Source organism: Pongo pygmaeus, chromosome 15 (assembly GCF_028885625.2).
Source record: "Pongo pygmaeus isolate AG05252 chromosome 15, NHGRI_mPonPyg2-v2.0_pri, whole genome shotgun sequence".
NCBI classification, from domain to species: Eukaryota; Metazoa; Chordata; class Mammalia; order Primates; family Hominidae; genus Pongo; species Pongo pygmaeus.
Window position 1 is genome coordinate 93,286,250 of NC_072388.2, and position 23,356 is coordinate 93,309,605.

General features: G+C 34.0%; 1 protein-coding gene across 4 annotated transcripts in view; it reads left to right on the forward strand.

Annotated features, from left to right (window-relative positions):
• PPP4R4 (protein phosphatase 4 regulatory subunit 4) overlaps positions 1–23,356 on the forward strand; it is a 107,168-nt gene that overhangs the window by 77,397 nt on the left and 6,415 nt on the right. For 2 of the 4 annotated variants that reach the window (XM_054447453.2, XM_054447457.2), the window contains 9 exons: positions 197–302; positions 1,767–1,914; positions 6,478–6,622; positions 8,813–8,854; positions 9,325–9,399; positions 14,909–14,978; positions 15,418–15,504; positions 15,825–15,918; positions 17,039–17,109. In XM_054447453.2, coding sequence (XP_054303428.1) covers positions 197–302; positions 1,767–1,914; positions 6,478–6,622; positions 8,813–8,854; positions 9,325–9,399; positions 14,909–14,978; positions 15,418–15,504; positions 15,825–15,918; positions 17,039–17,109 — 838 coding nt within the window. The remainder of the gene's footprint in view (positions 1–196; positions 303–1,766; positions 1,915–6,477; positions 6,623–8,812; positions 8,855–9,324; positions 9,400–14,908; positions 14,979–15,417; positions 15,505–15,824; positions 15,919–17,038; positions 17,110–23,356) is intronic. The other 2 variants (XM_054447455.2, XM_054447458.2) reach the window with 2 other exon arrangements.

The window sequence follows — 23,356 nt, forward strand, 5'->3', positions numbered from 1 at the left end:
TTGTAATATAATTATTGGTTGATTTGCCTGAGTGATTAACATTAAATTATGAAGATACTTCCAGAAGGATGTAAGTTCAATGAGTTGAGAGGCAGTGAACACTTTATTTTAGTCAATAACTTAAAATTGATTTGGTGGGGCCAAATTATCTAGACTAGAATTAGCCTAGTGTAACTGTCTGTCTTATTTCTTCAAGAATGTCTTACCTGTCCAAAAGGCGGCCTCACGAACTCTATGCATTTTTCTGCGTTATAATCGTAAACAAGAACAGAGACATGAGGTCATTCAAAAATTAATTGAACGTAAGTAATCATTGTCTACTATTTTGAAAAAGGAAAGTAAACAAACTAGTTGGCTTTAGTTATGTCTGACTTATGTGTCATTTTGCTGTGAATAATTAGGTTACTATTGGGTTTTATAAGTTGATTTTTATTTTTTAGAAACCCTTATGGCAAGATTAGATCTGTGATGAATGAAAGTAATAATTACTCTGTTTTCTTTTGTGATGTCTACACTTTAGAAATTAAAATATGTTTACTTATATTGAAAGCCCAGTTTCTACCCTGATGAAATAACATTTGGAACTAAAATATAAATAGAATATCCATGCATCTAATCATTTATTTTATGGTCCTATTTCAATATTCACATAATTAACAGAATTTGGAATTTTTCTTTGAATAGAGTTGATAGTATATTTGAATATTAATTTGATGAGCCTAGTTGGTTTATAATGTCTTAAGAAACTAAGTCAGTTTACAAATGCAAATTTATTTTAATTTGGTAAGAGCTAAAATCAAGGCAAAAACATTTGGTTTATAGTATTGATTCTAGAAATAGTTGCACACACCTATATATACATGTGAGTTTGTTAATTATTGTATATTTGCTTTGCCCATAATGTCTTAATATTTTTACTAAACTATATTATCCAGCATAGGCAGGTAATGGGATTTTCTAGTTATTGGAGTTTACCAGTTTAAGTGTGTATCACTACTTTTCAAAAAATTACTTTTATAAAATTCCATTTAAGAAAAAGTATGGTCGGTATACTTTAATCTTTCTTTTTATAGTCTTATTTTAATTCGGTTTTCATTATTCAGTGGTAAGAGCTCATGTTTAGAATGTTTTATTTTGAAAGAAGATTCAGTTTGGTTTTATTTTTGAACATTTGTGTAAAAAGTAGAAAATTAACCTTTTGAATATTGACCTGAATTATTGTCAGTAATGCTGTTTATATATTACTGTATCTACTTTAGTCATTTTTAAGGAAACAAAGGGAAAAAAACAGTTAATTTGATTATTAAAACACTTTGAAGTTATACAGACCTGTGTTTGAATTCTAGCTCTGCACCTGCCAGCTGTGTGACTTTAAACTCACTAAATCTTAGTATCCTTATCTTTTAGGAGGAAGAAGTATGTGCATCCTTTGGGCTGCTTTTCAGGGCTAAATGAGATAATATGTGTAAAGTACTTAGCACATAGTGGGTGATAAAAAGTAGTAAATACAGTCATTCCATAGTTAATAAATGCTTATGAAATTGAATGAAATGTTTGACAAAACTTTTTTATGGTTTTTGAGGTGTCAATTTGGGGATTTACAAACCTGAGGTATATAATAATGATATTTTTCCTCTTATCTCTTGTATTTGCTAGCCAAATTGTGGGTATGAAGAAACTTGTTATGCATTTTGTGTGTCTAACTTTGTCACATTAATTTCATGTAGGAAAAATTAACTTAAGATAATTTTTGTTGTTGTTTCTAGAACTGGGCCAAGGAAAAAGTTACTGGAATAGACTTCGATTTTTGGATACCTGTGAATTTATTATAGAGATATTTTCCAAATCATTTTTCTGTAAATATTTCTTTCTACCTGCTATTGAACTGACACATGATCCAGTAGCAAATGTGAGGTATGTTACCAATGAAGGAAAATATTTGAAATTGTATTTATTTTTGTCTACTATAGTGAACATATGCAAAATCTTTTCCTTAGCCAATTAAAAACTTAAGTCAAGAATTTACGCGTGCTTTGAAATTCTTAGTATTCATAATTGATGGGTATCAGTAAGACTTGGAAGCATACTCTTTCAACACTGTCTCAGATCTTTTGTCTTTACTGGGTTGAGAGCAGTAAGTCAAAACCAGATTAGTAAGCTTCTTCGGCCATTTGGATATACACATTGAAATGATTAGAAGGTTGAGTAGATATTATTAATTTATCTACCATTAAAACTAAAGAAAAGACGGTCAGTAGGCTTATCACTTCAAAGTTGTTTGGTGAGCATCTGTTAGTTTTTAGAGGCCCATTTCTTCAAAGAAGTAGAACTGCTTCAAAGTCTTCAATGATTAGCTGCCTTATATTATTGAAATCCAGTAAAATGTTAATTGCATTTGATTAACTGTTAAGTTGGAAGGAACAGACCTGAAAATGGCTTGCCTGGAAATGGAAAAAAATAAGAAATATATTTTGTCCTTTTTCTCTCCAAATGAGTACATCACTCCCTTTTTTTTTATTGTGGTAAAATATGTATAATATAAAATTTACTATTTTAACCATTTATAAGTATAGTTCAGTGGCATTAAAGTACGTGCACATTATTAAGGCTATTTTTGTACATTTGGTAATAGAATGAAAAGAATTTTAAACCCTCAGCCATTAGATTTCTGTGTTCTAAGTCCTGTGTCTCTATTTTGAACTTGAACTCAGATCTGCAGGAAAGAGAGACATCAGAGTCAGTTGGCCAAAGGCTTTCCTGAACAAACCCTAGAACTCCCTGCTGAATTTTCATACATTGGGGCACTTAGTCTTATGCATCTGAAAATGCATATGTACCACTTTTATAAACAACTGATGTGAATTTTAGGCAATATGTAAAACACCAAAACTTTTTAATAGGAAGAGTTGGTGAGATAATAAGCTAACTGAGATTAATAGTCCTGATGTTGAGATATATATGAAGATGAATTGTCAAAAGATATTGAAAAGTTCAACATAAGACTTTTATGAGCATTTTTTAATGGGAACAAATCTAGAAGTTTTTGTTTTGTATTTTAAATGAGAGAAAATACAGAAAGCACAACTGCATTGACTTTAGTTTTTGTTGCATATTTCTTGTGCTTTATAAATGAGAGGTGGGGTATTGCTGACATTTAAAGTGAATTGAAAAGAACCTTTTGGGCTGGGCATCGTGGCTCATGCCTGTAATCCCAGCACTTTGGGAGGCCGAGGCAGACAGGATCACTTTAGGCCAGGAGTTTGAGACCAGCCTGGCCAACATGGTGAAACCCCATCTCTACTAAAAATACAAAAATGAGCCGGTTGTGGTGGCACATCCCTGTAGTCCCAGCTATTTGGGAGGCTGAGGTAGGAGAATCGCATGAACCTGGGAGGTGGAGGTTGCAGTGAGTCGAGATCGTACCACTGCACTCCAGCCTAGGTGACAGAGCAAGACTTCATCTCAAAAAAAAAAAGGAACCTTTGGTAATTCTTTAGATTTTAGCTCTTCCTAAACAACTAATGGGTCCAGCTTTATGAACATTTTGTGAATTGAAATTGTGATTTTATAAAAGCAACTTTCAATGTGATGTATTGTCACTTATCAAGCAGTTGACAAAAATAATTTGAAAGGAAATGAAATCATCTCTACTTTGATCAGTGTAACTAAGAGCATAACGTGGACTCTACAAGAAAGAAATCTGCCAATTCAAAAAACCAAATGAAGAGTAATTACATATTACTCTATTAATTTCAGAGATCTGCAGGGCAGCAGATTATTGTATAACTGTGTGTCTTGGTTCCTACTCTCTTCCCTGGCCAGCTGCCAGCCAAGATATGTGTCCAGCAACACTGTATGCTAACTGGCTTTGGGTATAAAAGCCCTGGCTCGGTGCTTTAGGGATGTGCAGATAGAATGAAAGCCATCACAGGCAAGGGTGGTAGGATCGTGTTGGTTAGGAGGACAGCTTCCGGAGCCACGCTCCCTGAGCTGAAATTCCAGCTCTATATTAAATGTGTATCTTCAGCCAAGTTACAAAACTTCTGTGTGCATTGATTTCCTTAGTACCTAATTTATAAAGTATTCTGAGGTACAAATAACTGAGATAATATACATAAATTATCTGAAAGGTGTGGTCCCTAATCTCAAGAATTTGATCATCTCATGGGCCCAGGAGTCTCATAGAGATGAATCACTATGATGGCTTGGGTAGCTTCTGCTGAATATCTGTTTTCTAGACATGCCTTGGGTTATAAAGAATGGAGTGTGCATAGATTGTTAAGTGTTTTTCCATAAGTTAATGTTTAAAATTTAAATTCACCAAGTTTAGACAATATCAAGCTGGAAGAAGACTCTTGGTATTCAGAGAAGCCTTTTCCACAGCTGCCAGAAATGAAATAGTTTCTTTGGGGGGATTGATACTCCTTAATTAGAGAAAGCATTACTAGGTTTAGCTGTATCCGTGGTGAGCTGTGAATGAGATTGAGACCATTGTTGCTATTTACAGTGCTGGAAATTCTACAGGAGGAGCTTCTTTACCCTTTTTGGTTAAATAAAAAGCAAATTTTGTTGTACATGAAGAATCCTCAAGTAAAGATTCAGCTGAGAAAGTGTTCTGGAAACTGTAAAAATGGGATTCAGGTGTCTCAAGGGTTGCAATAAAAATAAAAAATAATAATTTGGAGAGCATTCAGATGAATAAATGAATATAGCAGCTATAAAATAGATACCCACCTAGCATCCCTCTCTAAAACAGCCATGGAAAAAGAGTAGACTTTTAGCTTAGCAAAGCAGAGTATTTCCTCTGAAATGCCTCCTCCTGGAAAGGCTTTTTTTTTAGGCTCTGGGATTTACTCTTAACTTCCTGGCATTCTTCAACCTCCTTGTTTCTTCCTTTCCAACCCAGTCTAGACTGTGGTAGTGCCTTAGACCACCTTAGACTAGGTCCTTTTATCCTTTTCTTCTCTAACTGTACACATTACTTTGGTGATCTCTCCCATTTCGTGGTTTAAATATCATCTACTTGCTGAAGATTCCTCACTTTGTCTCCAGCATTGACATCTACCCTGGACAGCCAACTTATTGAGCCTGTTGCCCACTTAGCATTTCCATTGCATATCTGATAGAAATCTCAGACTTAATCTGTCCAGAATTAAATCTTCATCTTTCTTATCTGCTTTTGCTCCTTCTGTAGTCTTCTCCATCTCAGGAAATAACCATCACATCTGCTTAGATGAAAACCTTAAATAAATTCTTCTCTCTGTCATTCTACCTCCAATCCCTCAGCACATCCTGTTGCTTGTAAAAGATATTCAGAATCCAGGCCGGGCGCGGTGGCTCGTGCCTGTAATCCCAGCACATTGGGAGGCCAAGGAAGGCGGATCACGAGTTCAGGAGATCGAGACCATCCTGGCTAACATGGTGAAACCCCATCTCTACTAAAAATACAAAAAGAAATTAGCCAGGTGTGGTGGCGGGCACCTGTAGTCCCAGCTACTCGGGAGGCTGAGGCGGGAGAATGGCGTGAACCTGGGAGGCGGAGCTTGCAGTGAGCTGAGATCACATCACTGCACTCCAGCCTGGGCAACAGAGTGAGACTCTGTCTCAAAAAAAAAAAAAAAAAAAAAAATGGTATTCAGAATCCAGCTACTTCTCACCATCTTTTACTGCTACCACTCTGGTTCAATGTACCATCATCTCTTGCCTGAATTATTGTAAGAGCTTTTCCTATTGTTTCTCTTTTTCTGTTCTTGACTAGCTGCAGTCTAATTTCAACACAGTAGGCAGATGATGCTTGTAAAACATTGTCAGATCATTTCACCCCTCTGCTGAAAACCTACCAATGGCTTCTTGTCATACTCAAAATAAAAGACAATTTCCTTACAGTGGCCCTCGAAGCGTCTTATTTACCACTCTGAGCTCTCCTGCTAGTCTCACCTTCACTCTGTTTAGGCATAGTGGCCAATTTGCTCATTTGGACCAACAGTAGAGACAAGCTCTCCATATTTGCTGTGATGCTCTTTTCCAGATATTCACATAGCTCATTCCCTAATTTTCTTTAGGTCTTTGCTTAAATATCATCTTTTCAGTGGAACCTTCAATGACAACCCTCTCTGGCCACCTGCTTTAAAACTGATTAATCCCCTGCCCCTGGTACTCCCTTGCCTTTATTCCTCACCTTATTTGTCTCCATGGCATTTAACACTATCTGACAGATTTTACTTGTTTCTTTTCTCTTCTCTGCTCCCATACTAGAATGTAAGTTCCAGGAGAGCAGAGAATTTTGTTGGTTTTATTTACTGTTGTATCTCAGCATCCAGAATGATGAATGTTTGACACATAATAGACACTCCATGAATATATCTTGCATGAATAAATGAATTCTCAGGCTATCTAAAACTTGATTTTTCTTTGTTTCATGTTACTGTTATTCTTAGTTATTAAATTCACTCAAGAGCAAATACTGTTTTATTGTAGAATGAAACTTTGCTACCTGTTGCCCAAAGTGAAATCTACTCTGAAGATTCCTGCTGATAAGCATCTACTTCAGCAGTTAGAAATGTGTGTGAGAAAACTCCTGTGTCAAGAAAAAGATAAAGATGTTCTGGCTATTGTAAAAAGAGTAAGTATCACTCTTGCCACAATGTTGCATTTTTTGCATTAAGGCAGTAAGAATCATAGCTTCACTATTTCAGCTTGACAGGATAGCAATATATTAAAATATTTTTGTCCTTGCTAAAATTGTAAGAATTAGTAAATGATTTGGTTGATATGTGCTACAACTGGATATGAAAGTTTCGAGTGTACCTAGACATTAAACCTTTATTACTAGTAATATAAGCCCATGTTGAGAGAGTTTGACACATGTTAGGTGCTCAATAAACACTGTTCAATTAATAATGAATGTTTTATTCATCAGACTTTCTTTATAAGTGATTATAATCCAGTGAAACTTTGTTGGTAAAATTGGGAAAGTCACATTTTATAGAAACTTATCCCTGGAAGGGCCCTTTGAGTTAATCAGGGGTCTGTTTGACTTTATAGAAGTTATATGCCTAGAAATATTGTGTCTACTTGAGATCATATTAGTAAGTAGCAGAATCAGGAGGACTAGAATAGAGACCTCTCACCTACTCCTGAGTGCATTTCTTTGTAAATAATGTAACATTGTATCCTATGAGTGTTTTGTTTGTTTTAGCATGAGATCTTAGTATATGGATTCTTTGGAAATGTTCGAAAAACTAAACAGTAAAAATTTGGATTAGTGAGCCACATCTTAGAATAATTTTTACTCTTCAAAAATTGTTTATGCTGAATATATAACTAATATTTTTATAAGTTCAAGTGAAATTATTTACTTTTATGAATCTGAATATAAACTTCAGGACACATCATTTTTGAGCATTTATTTGTAGTGAGAGAAATTTCCTTATTAATGTCATAAATAAATTAGCATACATGGTGAGAAAAGAGAGAATTCTTATTTTTTTTCTCTTTTTTTCTAGAAATCATTGCCAGATGTCACATGAGGAATCTTTTAATTAAGTGATTTGATGACTTAGTATGAATTAGTGTAGTTTTAGTTTTAATGAAATGTGAATTCTCCTTTCATTAACTGATATAACCAGAAATACGTAGAGTTGGACATGCATTTAAATCTCAAAACACACACACACACACACACACACACACACACACACACACACTTGTTTCTACCAGACAGTTCCTTCCTTACTATTTAATATTTAAGTATAGAAGTTTAGGCAATGGAGTTAACTTGTCAAAATAATAAACATGAGGGGGTTAATTACTTTTCCAGAATAATTTATTAATTCAAGAGACAATATAAGCTAACCCTATACAGGTGTAACAGTGATGTAATAAAATTAATGGATTATTAGTCTATAGTGGATTATTCTGGAGTACAGCTCTTATTTTCAGTATGCTGCATATAGTGAAGCCAGTCTGTCCCATGGAAATTCTGTAGTATAATGATACATTAGTATGGAAAACTTCCAGGAAGCTACACAAAACTTTTGGATAAAAATTGAATAGTTTCATCAGTTTTATAATATGAGAAGTAACTTTATTTAAAAAGAGAGTATTTCATGGCATGCATTATGAATTTTTCATAAATTTCAGCAGAAAAAGCTTCCACTAAATTTTATGTTTGTCGTGGATAGCTTTGGGCATATGCATATCCAAATGTACTTTATTTTGGCCATTAGGGTTACTCTTGTAGAATAAGTTTTAGAAGTACTGCCCTTTATCAGAGACAGAACCCTGGGTTAGATTAACCATTGTTTTGATTGGAATAATTTGTTTCAAACTAGTGCATTCCAAAAGACAAATAGTAAATTCAGAGAATATTTTCAGAGCAGATATAAAATTTCTACAGAAGGGAACTAAGGATTATTAGGCCACATGATGGCTTGTCTCATTCATATATAGCTAAAAGACTTTTTAAAACTTCAAAGGCTACATTATGTTTCTGAAAATTCAGAAACGATTGGCACTGGGAGTTACTAGAAATTAGTTAGATTATATGCATTTGGCATTTGAAATATGCCTGTAGACTTGGTCTTCTTAAGGTTAAAAACTTTCAAAAGTTAAAATTGACCCTGGCATGACTGTATAAAGATTGGTTGTAAGTACAGTGTAGAATTGGGCAGAACTTTAGTTTTCTGACTTAGTCTTCCCCCTAGTGCAGAAGTCTCCTATTTGAACCTCCATCTGCAAAATAAGTTGCTGAGAAATGATTGGTTGTTTTAATTTAATTACTTTAGAATAATTTTAAAAACTTTCCTTATAGACTGTATTAGAGTTGGACAGAATGGAAATGTCTATGGACGCTGTAAGTATACTCTCTTTACCTTATTGTGTTGGTCCATTTTCATGCTGCTGAAAAAGACATACCCAAGACTGGGCAATTTACAAAAGAAAGAGGTTTAATTGAACTCACAGTTCCACGTGGCTGGGGAGGCCTCACAATCGTGACAGAATGCAAGGAGGAGCAAGTCACATCTTACATGGATGGCGGCAGGCAAAGAGAGAGCTTGTGCAGGGAAACTCCCCCTTACAATACCATTAGATCTCGAGAGACTCATTCACTATCATGAGAAGAGCATAGGAAAGACCCACCCCCATAATTCAGTCATCTCCCACCCGGTCCCTCCCACAACATGTGGGAATTAGGGGAGCTACAAGATGAAATTTGGGTGGGGACACAGAGTCAAACCATATCATTTATATTGAAAGGAATATTTTAAACTTGGCAGAAACTCATCACTAATGTTTCACAATTTCATTTTAAACTTTAAACAGTTTCAGAAAAAGTTTTATGAGAAAGATTTGTTGGATCAAGAGAAAGAAAGAGAAGAACTACTTCTTTTGGAAATGGTATGTTGTTTTCACATGCACACACATATACTCTTTTCTGATTAATAACTGTGTTTTTTATTAAACTTAATCATTTCTTTCCATTTCACCATTTCACATTACTCTTTTTCTTCTTAAATGATAGTCCAATTTTTTGAAATCTGTTCTTTTATGAACTAGAAAGAAAATTATATTTGAGAGCCTTTTAAAAAAACTACTTTGCTGAAGTATAATTGACAACTACATATATTTAAAGTGCACTATTTAATGAATTTTGACGTATCGATGAAACCATCACCACAATGAAAATATGAAACATTTCTATTCCTTTAAAGATTTCTGCCCCTTTGTAATCCATGTCTTCTACTCTAGTCCCCAACAACCAATGATATAATTTCTGTCACTATAGATTAGCTTACATTTCCATAATTTATATAAATGGAATCATATATTAGGTATTAGTACTATTTTTGGTCCTGCATCTTTCTACCAACATAATTACTTTGAGATTCATCCATATTGTTGTATGCATCAAGAAGCGATGCCTTTTTATTTGTGAGTAGTAGTCTATATTTTGGATATATCACAATTTGCTTATCCATTCACCTCTTTATGGACATTTGGCTTACTTCTAATTTGGGGATTTTACAAATATAGTTGCTTTGAACATTAGTGAAGAAGTCCTTGGGTAGACATGTTTTCATTTCTCTTGGGTAAATACCTAGGAATAGAATGGCTGGATTGTATGGCATGCTTAACTTAAAAATAAAATAAAACTAAATTTAAAAAAATGGCCAGGCGCGGTGGCTCATGCCTGTAATCCTAGCACTTTTGGGAGGCCGAGGCAGACGGATCATGAAGTCAGGAGATCAAGACCATCCTGGCTAACATGGTGAAACCCTGTCTCTACTAAAAAATACAAAAAATTAGCTGGGCATGGTGACGGGTGCCTGTAGTCCTAGCTACTCGGGAGGCTGAGGCAGGAGAATGGCATGAACCCAGGAGGCAGAGCTTGCAGTGAGCCGAGGTTGTGCCACTGCACACCAACCTGGGTGACAGAGCGAGACTCCGTTCCCCCAAAAAACAAAACAAAACAAAACAAAAAAACCTGCTTTCAAGTGGTTGTACCATTTTACATCTACATTGTCTATGCTGGAAAGCTTTAGTTACCAGCCATACTATTGGGTATGTCATGGTATCTCTTTTTTTTTAAATCTCTTTTTCTATTCCTGATGCCTAAAGATGTCAAGCATCTTGTCTTTCCTTACTGGCCATCTTTATCTCTTATTTGATAAAGTTTATTTTCAGAATTTTAAGTGGGTTGTTTATTATTATTGAGAGGTAAGAGCTTTTAATCCATTCTGAATATAATTTATTTGACAGATATACATATTATGAATATTTTCCTGGAGCTTATGTATTCATTTATTAATGGTGTCTTTTGAACAACAGAAATATTTAATTTTGATGAAGCCCAGTTTATCAGTTCTTTCTTTGACAATTCATTTTTGTTCCAAGAATCCTTTGTCTATCCCAAGATCATAGACTTTTTCCTCTATTTTCTTTTAAAAATATTCATTTTAGGTTTTACATTTAGGTTTATGATTCATTTCAAGTACATTTTTATATAATATATGTTTATTTTTTTCCATAGGGAATATACATTTATTCCAGCACCATTTGTTAAAAAGCCTTCTTTTCCCCATTGAATTGTCTTAGCATCCTTAAGAAATATTAGTTGTACACATATGTGTCTATTTCTTGACTTCCTATTATTCTGTTCCACTTATTTATAAGTTTATCTTTTAAGCAATACCAAACTGTCTTGATCACTATAACTTTATAGTGTTTTTGAAATTTGGTAGGGTAAGTTTTCCATCTTTGTTCCTTCTTAAAATTGCTTTGGCCAGTCTAGGGCTTTTGCATTTTGATATGAAGTCTGGAATTTATTTCTAGGTATTTTATGTTTTTGGCATTATTATAAATGGAAGTATACATTTTTTTATTTCACTTTCCAGTTTTTTGTTGCTGGAGTATAAGAATACTGTTGATTTTTATATATTAACCTTGTATCTTATAAACTTTCTAAATTTGTTTATTTGTTCTAGAAATTGTTTTTTAGATTTTCTAAAACTAAAATTTTATATGTAAGCAGACATATCTTCTTTAAATACAGCAATATTACTTCTTTGTATTCAATATTTATGCCTTTTGTTTCTTTCTTTCGTCTTATTGCAAGGTCCAGGACCTCCAGTAAAATTAAAGTGGTACAAGTAGGCATCCTTGTCTTTTTACTGATCTTAGGGGGAAACAGTTCAGTCTTTCATCATCAGGTATGATGGTAGAAATAGGTTTTATGTAGATTCCCTTTATCAGATTGAGGAAGTTACCTCTTACTCCTAGTTTGCTAGGAGTTTTTATGAATGGTTGTTGCATTTTGTTATATCTAGAAATGATATTTGATTTTTCTCCTTCATTCTGCTAATACACTGAATTACACTGATTTTTCAAATGGTAAACCAATGTTGTCTTTTGGAGATAAACCCTATTTGGCAATGGTTTATTATCCTTTTTCTCCATTGGATCCTTGGCTAATGTTTTTGTTCAGGGATTTTGCATCTGTGTTCATAGATTCATAGTGAAATTGGCCTATAAGTCCCCTTTTTGTCATTTTTGGGATTAGATTTGGTATTAATGTTATTCTGGCCTCATAAAACAAGATGGATGATATTCCCACCTTCTCTATTTTCTGACTAAGTTTGTATAAATTGGTTTTATTTTTGCCTTGAGTGTTTTACAGAATTCACTAATGAAGTTATCTAAGCCTGGAGTTTTCATTTTGGAAAGTATTTTGATAATTGGTTCTATTTCTTTAATAGACATTAGATAATATAGATCTTCTGTTTCTTCTGTTGTCAGTTTTGGTAAGTTGCTTCCCTTCCACCCCAGTTTACATGTTATTTAAACTGACAAATCTGTTGGCATGAAGTTATTTATAATATTCTATTATCCTTTTAATTATGGCATTAATCTATGATGATAACCATTTTGTTCTTGTGTTAGTGATTTCCTCTCTCCTTTTTTTGGAAATTTTTTTGCTTGTTTCTCTAGAGATTTTAATATCCATACCTAACCTTTTACAGTCTACATATTGTTATTATTATATCATGTCACTTAACAATAATACAAATCTCTTTACCCCCTCCACACCCATTCTTCATGTTACAGTTGTCATATGAATTATATCTGCATTGAAGACCCCACCAGACAGTGTTGTAATTTTGCTTTAAGTTGTCATATGTATCTTGAAGAATACACTCTTAGTGTAAACTTTTACATTTACTCAGATCTTTACCATTTCCAGTGCTCTTCATTCATTGCTTAAGATCTAAATTTCCCTCTAGTATTTTTTTCCTGAAGATAAAAGAATTTTCTTTAGTGAATCTTGAAGTTCAGGTCTTCTGGTGGCAACTTCTCTTATTTTTTCTTTATCTAAAATGTCTTATTTTTACCTTCATTCCTGAAGGATATTTTCACTGGGTTTAGAAGTCTGGGTTGCAGCCTTTTCCTTATTGCATTCTAATAATGTGTTTCTGTCTGTCTTCTGGCCACCATAGCATCTGATAAAGTAGCTACTCTCATTTGAATTGTTGATGCTTCTGTATGAAGCATTGTTTTTCTCTGGACACTTTAAATATTTTTTTTCTTTAGCTTTTGTTTTTAGCAGCTTGCTTTTGATGCATCTAGGCATTATTTACTTGAAATTTATCCAGTTTGGATTTGGTCATCTTACTGAATCTGTAAATGTATATCATTTCCCAAATTTGGGAAGACTTGGTCATTGTTTATTTAAATATATATTCTGTTCCAATTTTTTCTCTCTTATTTCTGGACATATATTAGATCTTTTACTATCGTCCATAGGCCTACGAGGCTTTGTTCTTTCTCAATTTTTAAAAAAACTCCGTGCTACTCAGTGTGAATAATTTCTCTTGATGTATCTTTAGTGTTACCAACCCTTTCCCTGTCATCTCCATTCAGCTGCTGTGCCTATCCAAGGAATTTTTTTATTTCCGATATTATATTTTTCAGTTCTAAAATTTCCATTTGGTTCTTTTAGTATTTTCTATTTCTATGCCAAGAATTTGTGTGACTAAAGTGGAAATTTTATTATTTCAGCAGCCTTTCAAAGCAAGATTAGAATTCAGGATTGCCAGTGGGGGAAGCTGTAGGGAAGACTCTAAAAAATTTTAGGACCAAATGACCTAGCCCAAGACAAAAACAGACAGTAGAAAGAGAATCACAGATAATCCTGATACTGGAATTAGTAGACAAGGACTTCAAGATAACTGTGATTAACATGATCAAGATAATAGAGGCAAATGAGGAAAATGGATAACTCTGTTAATCCCACCCAATGAAAATTTTCAGTTTTATGCTTTATTTCTGTTTTAGAATTTCCATTTGATTTTTTTATATAGTCCACTTCTGTGTGGAAGTTCTTTATCTTATTTTCTCCATATTTTTCCTTAGTTTACATGTGCATTTGAAAAGAATGTTTATTCTCCACTTGTTGACTGTAGTATTCTAGCATGTCAGTTATACCAAGTTTGTTCAGAACTTGCTGTGTTTGTTGATTTTCTTGCCTATTTGTTCTGTTGGCATAAGGGCCTCCTGTGTTTTGGTAACGTTTTGTTTCATGATATTGGAGCTGGTTATACAAGTGCGTCTATTTTGGGAAAATTCATTGAGCTATGAATTTGTATACCTATAATTTGTGTACTTTCTTTATACATATTATATATATATGTATATATTTGAGATGGAGTCTCACTCTGTCACCCAGGCTGGAGTGCAGTGGCATGGTCCTGGCTCACTGCAACCTCCACCTCCCGGGTTGAAGTGATTCTCCTGCCTCAGCCTCCTGAGTAGCTGGGATTACAGGCATGCATCACCATGCCTGGCTAATTTTTTTTATGTTTTTAGTAGAGATGGGGTTTCATCATGTTGGCTGGGCTGGTCTCAAACTCCTGATCTCAGATGACTCACCCATCTCGGCCTCCCAAAGTGCTGGGATTACTGGCGTGAGCCACTGTGCCCAGCCTTCTCTATGTATATTATACTTAAATAAAACATTTAAAAAATCCAAGACCATTTTCTTTTCTCTCAATCTTTTTAAAGAAAGATATTATTTAGCCATTTACCAATCTGAAATTGAAATGACCAAAGTAATGGATATTTTGCTAATTCGATTTAGGAAATACTGTCTAGACAATGAAGGGTCATTATTACAATGATACCAAACTCAATGTTTTAGCTTGACAAACCCCCAAGGGCATAATTCTGTAGATATGAAAAGAGCACAAATCTGAAAGAACCCTGAATTCTTTAGACACTAACATTGGAAAAAAATACTTCTTTTAGGCATTTTTATGAACTTTACTTGAATCTCTAATGCTTAATTTCTCAGAACAATTTTCTAAACCTACTTCAGTTGTACCTTTAATGCAAGATACTGTCTTAATAACAGGAACAATTAGAGAAAGAAAAGCAACAGAATGATGGAAGGCCCATGAGTGATAAAATGTTTGAAAAGAAACGTAAGTAGTTTTTCTATGTCTTCACCACTTAATTACATAATTAATGTTGCATCCTGGTATTCTGAAAGACCATGCTGAATTTTTTATTTGATATGGAATATTGCTTTACTTTCTTTCATTTTTGAAAAGTCGTTTTTGAAAATTGGCCACTTAATGTGGTACAGATGTTAAGAATACATGAATGAAAGGCAGGAACCAGAGTGGACGTTCAGATCCTTCAAAAGAAAAGCTTCAAGTCTGATAACAGCTGTAAGATTGTGAAATTGATCACTGAATAACAAAGATTGAAATATGTAAATATTACCAAGTAAGAATATTTGGAAAAGAAAGCTGCTTAGCTAGGGATAGTGATTCATATTGTCTGAGTTGTCTTGTGTATTTATGGAGATTAATAAGGACTTAGAGGAAATTATAGAACTTAAAGCAGAGTTTATTTTAGGTAGAGACACTAAGACACCAACGCAAAGTCTGCCCAAGAACATCCCCATTTCTGTTCCTGGACCCTCTTCTGTCACCCCATCAACAAGTAAGAAATAACTTCTTTTTATATCTTTTTGTAATTTTTCTTCCTTGTATAAAAATTGCTGGCAAAGTCACTCTATTAGATGAGATACAGTAGGATAATATATCTCATTCTAAAGCACTTTTCACGTTCTATCATTAGTTGTTTTGGTAGTTTTTAATTGGTAGTAAGGTTAAGAGATACTTCAGGGAGCTCAAATTAAGGAAAAAAGGCTAAAGCCATCTGTGTTTTACTGAAAATGATGGTAGTTGGGGAGGGAATGGGGGTTGGAGCAGCTGAGGATGAACTGAATACATTTTCCTTTTTTCTGCTTATTACTCTAGGTAAAGAAATCAAGAAATCCAAATTGATTCGAAGCCAGTCTTTTAATAATCAAGCTTTTCATGCAAAATATGGCAACTTAGAGAAATGTGCTAGGTATGATCTGTCAGCCCTTCAATTTTTAACATAATTTTTATCTTTATTCACATCTTTATATATATGAGTTTACATTTTATAAAAACCAGAATTAATTTTGAGGTTTTTTTATAGGCCAATATTTTGTGAGTTTTCTTCTGTAGGGATTGTTGTATTTAAAAATAAGAGACCTCCAACAATTTTCACAAAAGTAGGTATTCTGGCATTCTAGGAAGAATACTGACATTTATATGACTTTTTATATACTGACATTTATATGACATTTACTGACATTAAATATGACTATTTAATAATATCATAGAATCCATATATTATTTCATGAGGGAGATAGTAGTATATCACACATGCCACTTAACTTTTAATACGTATGAGTATGTTCCATTATCTAAATGTATATAGACATTCCTTTGCTACTAATATTGTTTCTGTCTATAAAGAAGCCATTGGCATGTTCATATGATAAAGTGATGACAGCAGAGTTAGCCTGACAATAGATGAATGTCTGGTTTCCCCTTTAGCCCAGGAGACAAAATTACAAGAAGTTAAGATTAGGATAGAATCAATATAAATTAAATTACCATGATTTTTTATATGTGCTGTACAAACTGCTGTATGTCAATTGACAAGCAAAATAATTTTAAGAAAACAAATATCTTTAAAACTATTCCTTTGTCTATCAAGATAAATTACATGTTTCAGGAAAAAGTATTTTTCTTTTATTAAAGATAGCTTCTTACAGAATTTCAGCTGTGTTTTTGGGCATTATCAGTAGATCCATCAAGAGTACCTGGCCAATAGAGTGATCTCAAGATAGAAAAAAGAGATTATAACTAAAGATAAGTTTTATTTCCAAGAAAATTTTACCCATCTTAGCTGCCTTGCTTGAACCTCAGAAGAAAAACTGTAATTCTGATGAAGCAAAAGTTTAAGGAAATGCTTTCACGTTATAGATGAAGTAAGTGTTGTGAGGCATGAATATAAAAAAAATGAGAAATAAAAGCAACAGACGTTTCATAAGTAGAGGAAAGCATTAAAAAGATTAAAACAGCGCAAGTGTTAGATGACTGAGATTGTAAGAAGCGTGTTTTTGTATTTTAAACTAAATCATGTTGTTTTCTAGTAAAAGTTCTACAACAGGATATACAACTTCTGTCTCAGGGTTAGGAAAGACTTCTGTGCTTTCACTAACTGGTAAGTAGCAATCTAAGTTCTTCAAAAAGTTGCTAAATTTAACAAAATATTATTTTCCTTAAATGACCTATTTCTTTAGTACTAGATATAGTGTTTTCTTAAATCTATATCTTTATCAGATCCCTAAGAAATTAAACTTTTGTCTAGCAGTTGAGAAAATATTTGACTAAACTATTTTGTCTTCACTGTGTCAAGACTCAGAGTTTAGTACTTTTAAAATAGAAAAAGAACAAAAGTGATAGGATATGTTTTGCCATACTGGGAAATTTTACTGAGGCACAGACAAAAAGGTTTTGCAATAATTTTTAAGGAAGTTAAAAACAAGAGGACTTCACTGTAAATCTAGATGAACAGCTAGACATTTACAATATTATGTATTTGGAAGTTTGTGGCAGGGGTCAGCACATTTCCCTGAAGGGCCAGAAGGTAAACATACAGGCTTTGTTGGCCAAATTGGTCTGTCACAGTTATCGAACTCTGCTGTTACTGAGTAAAAGCAGCTATAGACAGTACATAATGAATAGATATGGCGGTGTTCCAATAAAACTTTATCTACAAAAACAGGCAGTGGGTAAGATTTGACCCACAGACTGTAATTTGCTGGCCTCTGGTTTATATAATAGAGCATAGAATTATACTATAAATAATGTAGACTATATTGTTAAAATTACTAGTGGCTAAATGTGTGTTTTTAACTTTATGCTTTGGAGATACTGGTTGAAAATTTTACTATTGATCTATGGTAGTTTTTTTAGGCGTAAATAGTAGTGAATCTGCTCAAAGATCTGAAATTTTTAAGAGATTAGTTACATTTTCTTTTTAGGTTACATTTTGAGTATTCTGTCTTCTTTTTCTTGTTAATTCTTATGAGAAGTGTATATACTCATTGTTCTGTAAAGTGTTTCATTTGCTGGAAGAGAAAATCTTTCTAGCATTAAAGCATGGACATTCACGTACAGTATATAGAGTGGTTTTCTACGAGGTAGACAGTGATTATCACAAGAAATAATTTGATAACAGAAAGTTGATGAACTAAAATTTGCCCCATATCTTGGACTATAAATAATAAAACCATTGATTACTTTCAGCTCAGTAAAGCTGTGAATTCTTTAGGAGGTACTAAGGAACATTCAGAGTTTAAGAACTTTATTTAAAATATAGAGTGCCTTTAAAAATCTAAGTGTACAAAACTGGTTTGAATTAGCTTCGAGCTAATGGTGCAGATGATTATAGATGTTCATAAGGGGTTCTTCAGACTTGGATGGATCTCACCTGTCCTCTTGGTACGTCTTCACTTAGCTATAATGAGCATATTTATTCATGCTCTTGTAACATTTTTTGTCAAGAAATTTCTTTGTCTAAATCATTAAGAACATTGATTCAGAAGTGATTTTTAAGTTTTAATTAAGTGCATTAATTTATTTAGTTTTAACTTTGCTAGTTTTTAAGTGACCTTAAGAACCAAGAGAGTAGATATGGTCCACAGATTCTTAAACTTACATCCAAAGTCTTAAGTTATGTATTTTATGAGGTGTATTTGTCTGTTCTCATGCTGTTAATAAAGACATACCCAAGACTGGGTAATTTATAAAGGAAAGAGGTTTAATTGACTCACAGTTCCACATGGCTGGGGAGGCCTCACAATCATGGCAGAAGGCAAAGGGAAAGCAAGACGTGTCTTACATGGCAGCAAGCAAGAGGGTGTATGTAGGGGAGCTGTCCTCTTATAAAACCACCAGATCTCGAGAGACTTATTCACTATCACGAGAACAGCATGGGAAAAATTCGCCCACATGATTCAGTTACCTCCTACTGGGTCCCTCCCACAACACATGGGGGTTATTACAGTTCAAGGTGAGATTTGGGTAGCGACACAGAGCCAAACTATATCATGAGAGTAAATATTTTATTAAAATATTTGAAAAATATTCTATTTTAATGTCTCAATATTATTTTTAGTTGAGGGACAACTGTAGGTTGAATGAAATATCTCCTAGAGTTCTTGGTTAGAAAAAGGTGCTTATTATTGTTATTCATTACTTAAAATAGAAACTGAAAATATTTACTATATAATACATCTATAAAGAGAAAATGGAAGCAGAACATCTTTTAACAAATGTAGCAGATGTTTGCATAGAGAAGAGATCTTATTTGTCGGACTCAAAACAGGCTTCAAGATGATTATGTCATTTGAGATGAACCTTAAGGTATGCTAGGATTTTGACAGAGATGCGTATAGAATAACATTCCATTCACAGTACCAGTCATAAACAAAAGATGATTGTTGGTGTTTTCAGGGAGCAGCAGCTGACTAGTTTGGCTGGAGTGTGGAGTGAGTATAATGGAGTAGTGTTAGGTAAAACTGTAAGGAGGCCGGGCGCTGTGGCTCACGCCTGCAATCCCGGCACTTTGGGAGTCCGAGGTGGGCGGATCATGAGGTCAGGAGATCGGGATAATCCTGGCTAACACAGTGAAACCCTGTCTCTACTAAAAATACAAAAAAAATATTTAGTCGGGCGTGGTGTCAGGCGCCTGTAGTCCCAGCTACTCAGGAGGCTGAGGCAGGAGAATGGTGTGAACCCGGGAGGCAGAGCTTGCAGTGAGCCGGGCGAGAGAGCGAGAGACTCCATCTCCAAAAAAAACCAAAACCAAACAAACAACCAAACAAAAAAAAACTGTAAGGAAAGGTCACAGTCAGAGCTTGGAATGCCAGATTGGATACTTTTTACTTAACACGAATCCACTGTTCATTGTGTGGGGACTTATGCCTGTCTTCAGTTATACTACTCAAAACTGTTCAGGAAAGTCTGAGAAACTGTCACAGCCAAGGAGAGCCTAAGGAGAACTAACAAGTAAATGTGATATAGTATCCTGGATGGGATCCTGAGACAGAAAAAGTTGTTATTGGATAAAATAATAACTACTATGGATTTTAGTTAATAATGTATCAGTATTCATTAAATATAATAAATATAGCATACTTATGTAAGCTGTTAATAGAGGAAATTGGGTGAGGGGGATATATGAGAATTATTTGTTCTGTCGTCTCAATTTTTCTGTAAATCAAAACTGTTCTGAAAAAGACAGTTTATTTAAAAAATAACGTTTACAGTATCTTCAAAAACACTAAGTGCTCAGGGACAAATTTAACAAAATATGCTAGAGGTACATAAAAAAACTTTAAAATATTGCTGAAAGAAGCTAAAGACCTAAATACATGGAGAGATATAACGTGTTTATGGATTGAAAAACTTAATATTGTTCCAATGTCCGTTTTTTTTCTAAATTGATCCAGAGATTCAGTGAAATCCTAACTAAAATTCTAGTAGTCTTTTTGCAGAAATTTATAAGCTGATTCTAAAAATCTGTATTGAAATGCAAAAGGACCCCAGTGTAGCCAAAATAGTTTTGAAAAAGAAAAAGCTGGAGAACTTAAATATAAGTTTGATTTCAACAATTACTATAAAATTCTGGTAATCAAGACATTGTGTTCTATGTTGTCATATATAGTCAGTTGATTTTAACAAAGGCTTCAAAGATAAATCAATGATGATAGAATAATATTTTAAAAAATGGTGCTGGACGGACCATTTCCTTGAAAGACACAATTCATCCAGGCGCAGTGGCTCATGCCTGTAATCCCAGCAATTTGGGAGGCAGAGACAGGTGGATCACCTGAGGTCAGGAGTTCAAGACCTGCCTGACCAACATGGCAAAACCCTGTCAACTAAAAATACAAAAATCAGCTGGGTGTGGTGGCATGCACCTATAGTCCCAGCTACTCAGGAGGCTGAGACAGGAGAATCGCTTGAACCTGGGAGGCGGAGGTTGCAGTGAGCCGAGATCGTGCCAGTGCACTCCAGCCTGGGAGACAGAGTGAGACTCCATCTCAAAAAAAAAACAAAAAACGAAAAACAAAAGACGCAATTCAAAACTCACAGAAGAAGAAATAGACAATCTGAATAGGCTCATATCTATTAAAGAAATTGAATCAGTAATTAATAATCTTCCAAAACATAAAGCATCTAGCCCAGATGGGTTCACCGATAAATTCTACCAAATATTTGAGGAATAAATTATACCAATTATCTACAATCTCTTTCACAAGATAGAAGCAACGGGAATACCCCCTAACTCATTCTGTGAGGTCAGCATTACCCAACTACCAAAGTCATTCCAAGAAAAGAATAATACATACCAACATCTCTCAAGACCACAAATGTGAAAATTGTCAAAAAATATTAGTAAATCAAATCCAACAATATATAAAAAGAATTATACACCAAAACTGAGTAGGATTTATACCAGTTATAGAAGACTAATTCACTATTTGAAGAACGCTTAATGTAATACATCATACTAACAGACCAAGGAAGAAAAATCACATGATCATAGTAATACATGAAGAAAAGACATTTGACAAAACCCAACACCTATTCATGATAAAAACCATCAGTAAGCTAGGAATAGAGAACTTCCTCAACTTGATAGGGAACATCTACAAAAAACCTACAGATAACATCACAGTAGTGAGGAACTAGAAGCATTCCTCCTAAGATCAGGAACAAAACAATGATGTATTCCTCTCACCATTCCTTTTTACCATCATACTGAAAGTTCTAGAAAAGGAAAGAAAAGATATACTGATTTTGGAAGGAAGAACTCAAATTGTCTTTGGTCACAGATAACATGATCATCTATGTAGAAAATCCACAAGAAATGGCAAAAACACTTCTGGAACTAAGAAGTGATTATGGCAAGGTTGCAGAATATAAGGTTAATATATGAAGGCCAATGTAAGGTTAACGTGCAAAGTTCAGTATGTCCTATATTCCAGCAGTGAACAAGTAGGAATTTAAAATTAAAAGCAAAATACCATTTACTATCAGCACTCAGAAAAATGAAATACTCAGGCATAATTCTAACAAAATATGTACAAGATCTATATAAGGAAAACTAAAAAATTCTGATAGGAGAAATCAAAGAACTAATGAAGAAGGAGATGTCTCATGTTTATTGCTAGAAATACTCAATATTGTCAAGATGTCAGTTCTTCCCAACTTGATCTATAAACTAAATGCAGTCTCAGTCAAAATCCCAACAAGTTATTTGGTGGATATCAACAAACTGTTCCAAAGTTTACCTAGAGAAGAAAAGTCCCAGAATAGCCAACATAATAATGAAGAACAAAGCTAGAAGATTGACACCACTTGACTTCAGGACTTAGTATAAAGCTACAGCATTCAAGACAGTGTGGTATTGGCAAAAGAATAGTCAAACAGATTGAAGGAACAGAATAGGAAGCCCAGAAATAGACCCATGTAAGTGTAGTCACATGATCATTAACAAAGGAGCAAAGCCAATACAATGGAGAAAAGAGACTCTTTTCAAACAAAAGCAGCTGGAACAATAGGACACCCACATGCAAAAAAAAAAAAAAAAAAAAAAATTAGATCGTTTACACCCTTCACAAAAATGTATTCAAAAATGAATCACTGTTCTAAATGTAAAATGCAAAACTATAAAATTCCTAGAAGTTAACATAGGAGAAAATATAGATGACCCTGCTTACGGTAATGACATTTTAGATACCATGTCAAAGGCACAATCTATGAAATAAAGAATAAGCTGAAATTCATTAAAATTAAAACTACTATTTGAAAAATACTGTCAAGAGAATGAGAAAGCAAGCCACTGACTGAGAGAAAATGTTTGCAAAATACATAATCTGATAAAGGACTTTTATCCAAAATATACAAAAAACTTGTAAAACTTAACAGTAGGAAAACTAACAACCTGATTAAAAAATGGGCAAAGACTTGAACAGATACCTCACTGAAGAAGATATATAGATGGAAAGCAAGCATATGCAAAGATGTTCATCATATATCGTCAGGTTTATGCAAATTAAAACAATGAAGCCCCATGACACACCTATTAGAATGGTCAAAATCCAAAACGCTGACAACAAATGCTGGTGAGGATGTGAAGCAACGGGAACTCTCATTCATTGCTGGTGGGAATACAAAATGGTACAGCCACTATGGAACATCAGTTTGGTAGTTTCTTACAAAACCAGACATATTCTTACCATATCATCTAGCAGTTGTGCTCCTTGGTATTTATTCACAGGAGTTGAAAACTTACATCCACACGAAAATCTGAGCATGAATGTTTATATCAGCTTTATTCATAATTGCCAAAATTTGGAAACAAACAAGTTGTTCTTCAGTAGGTAGATGAAAAA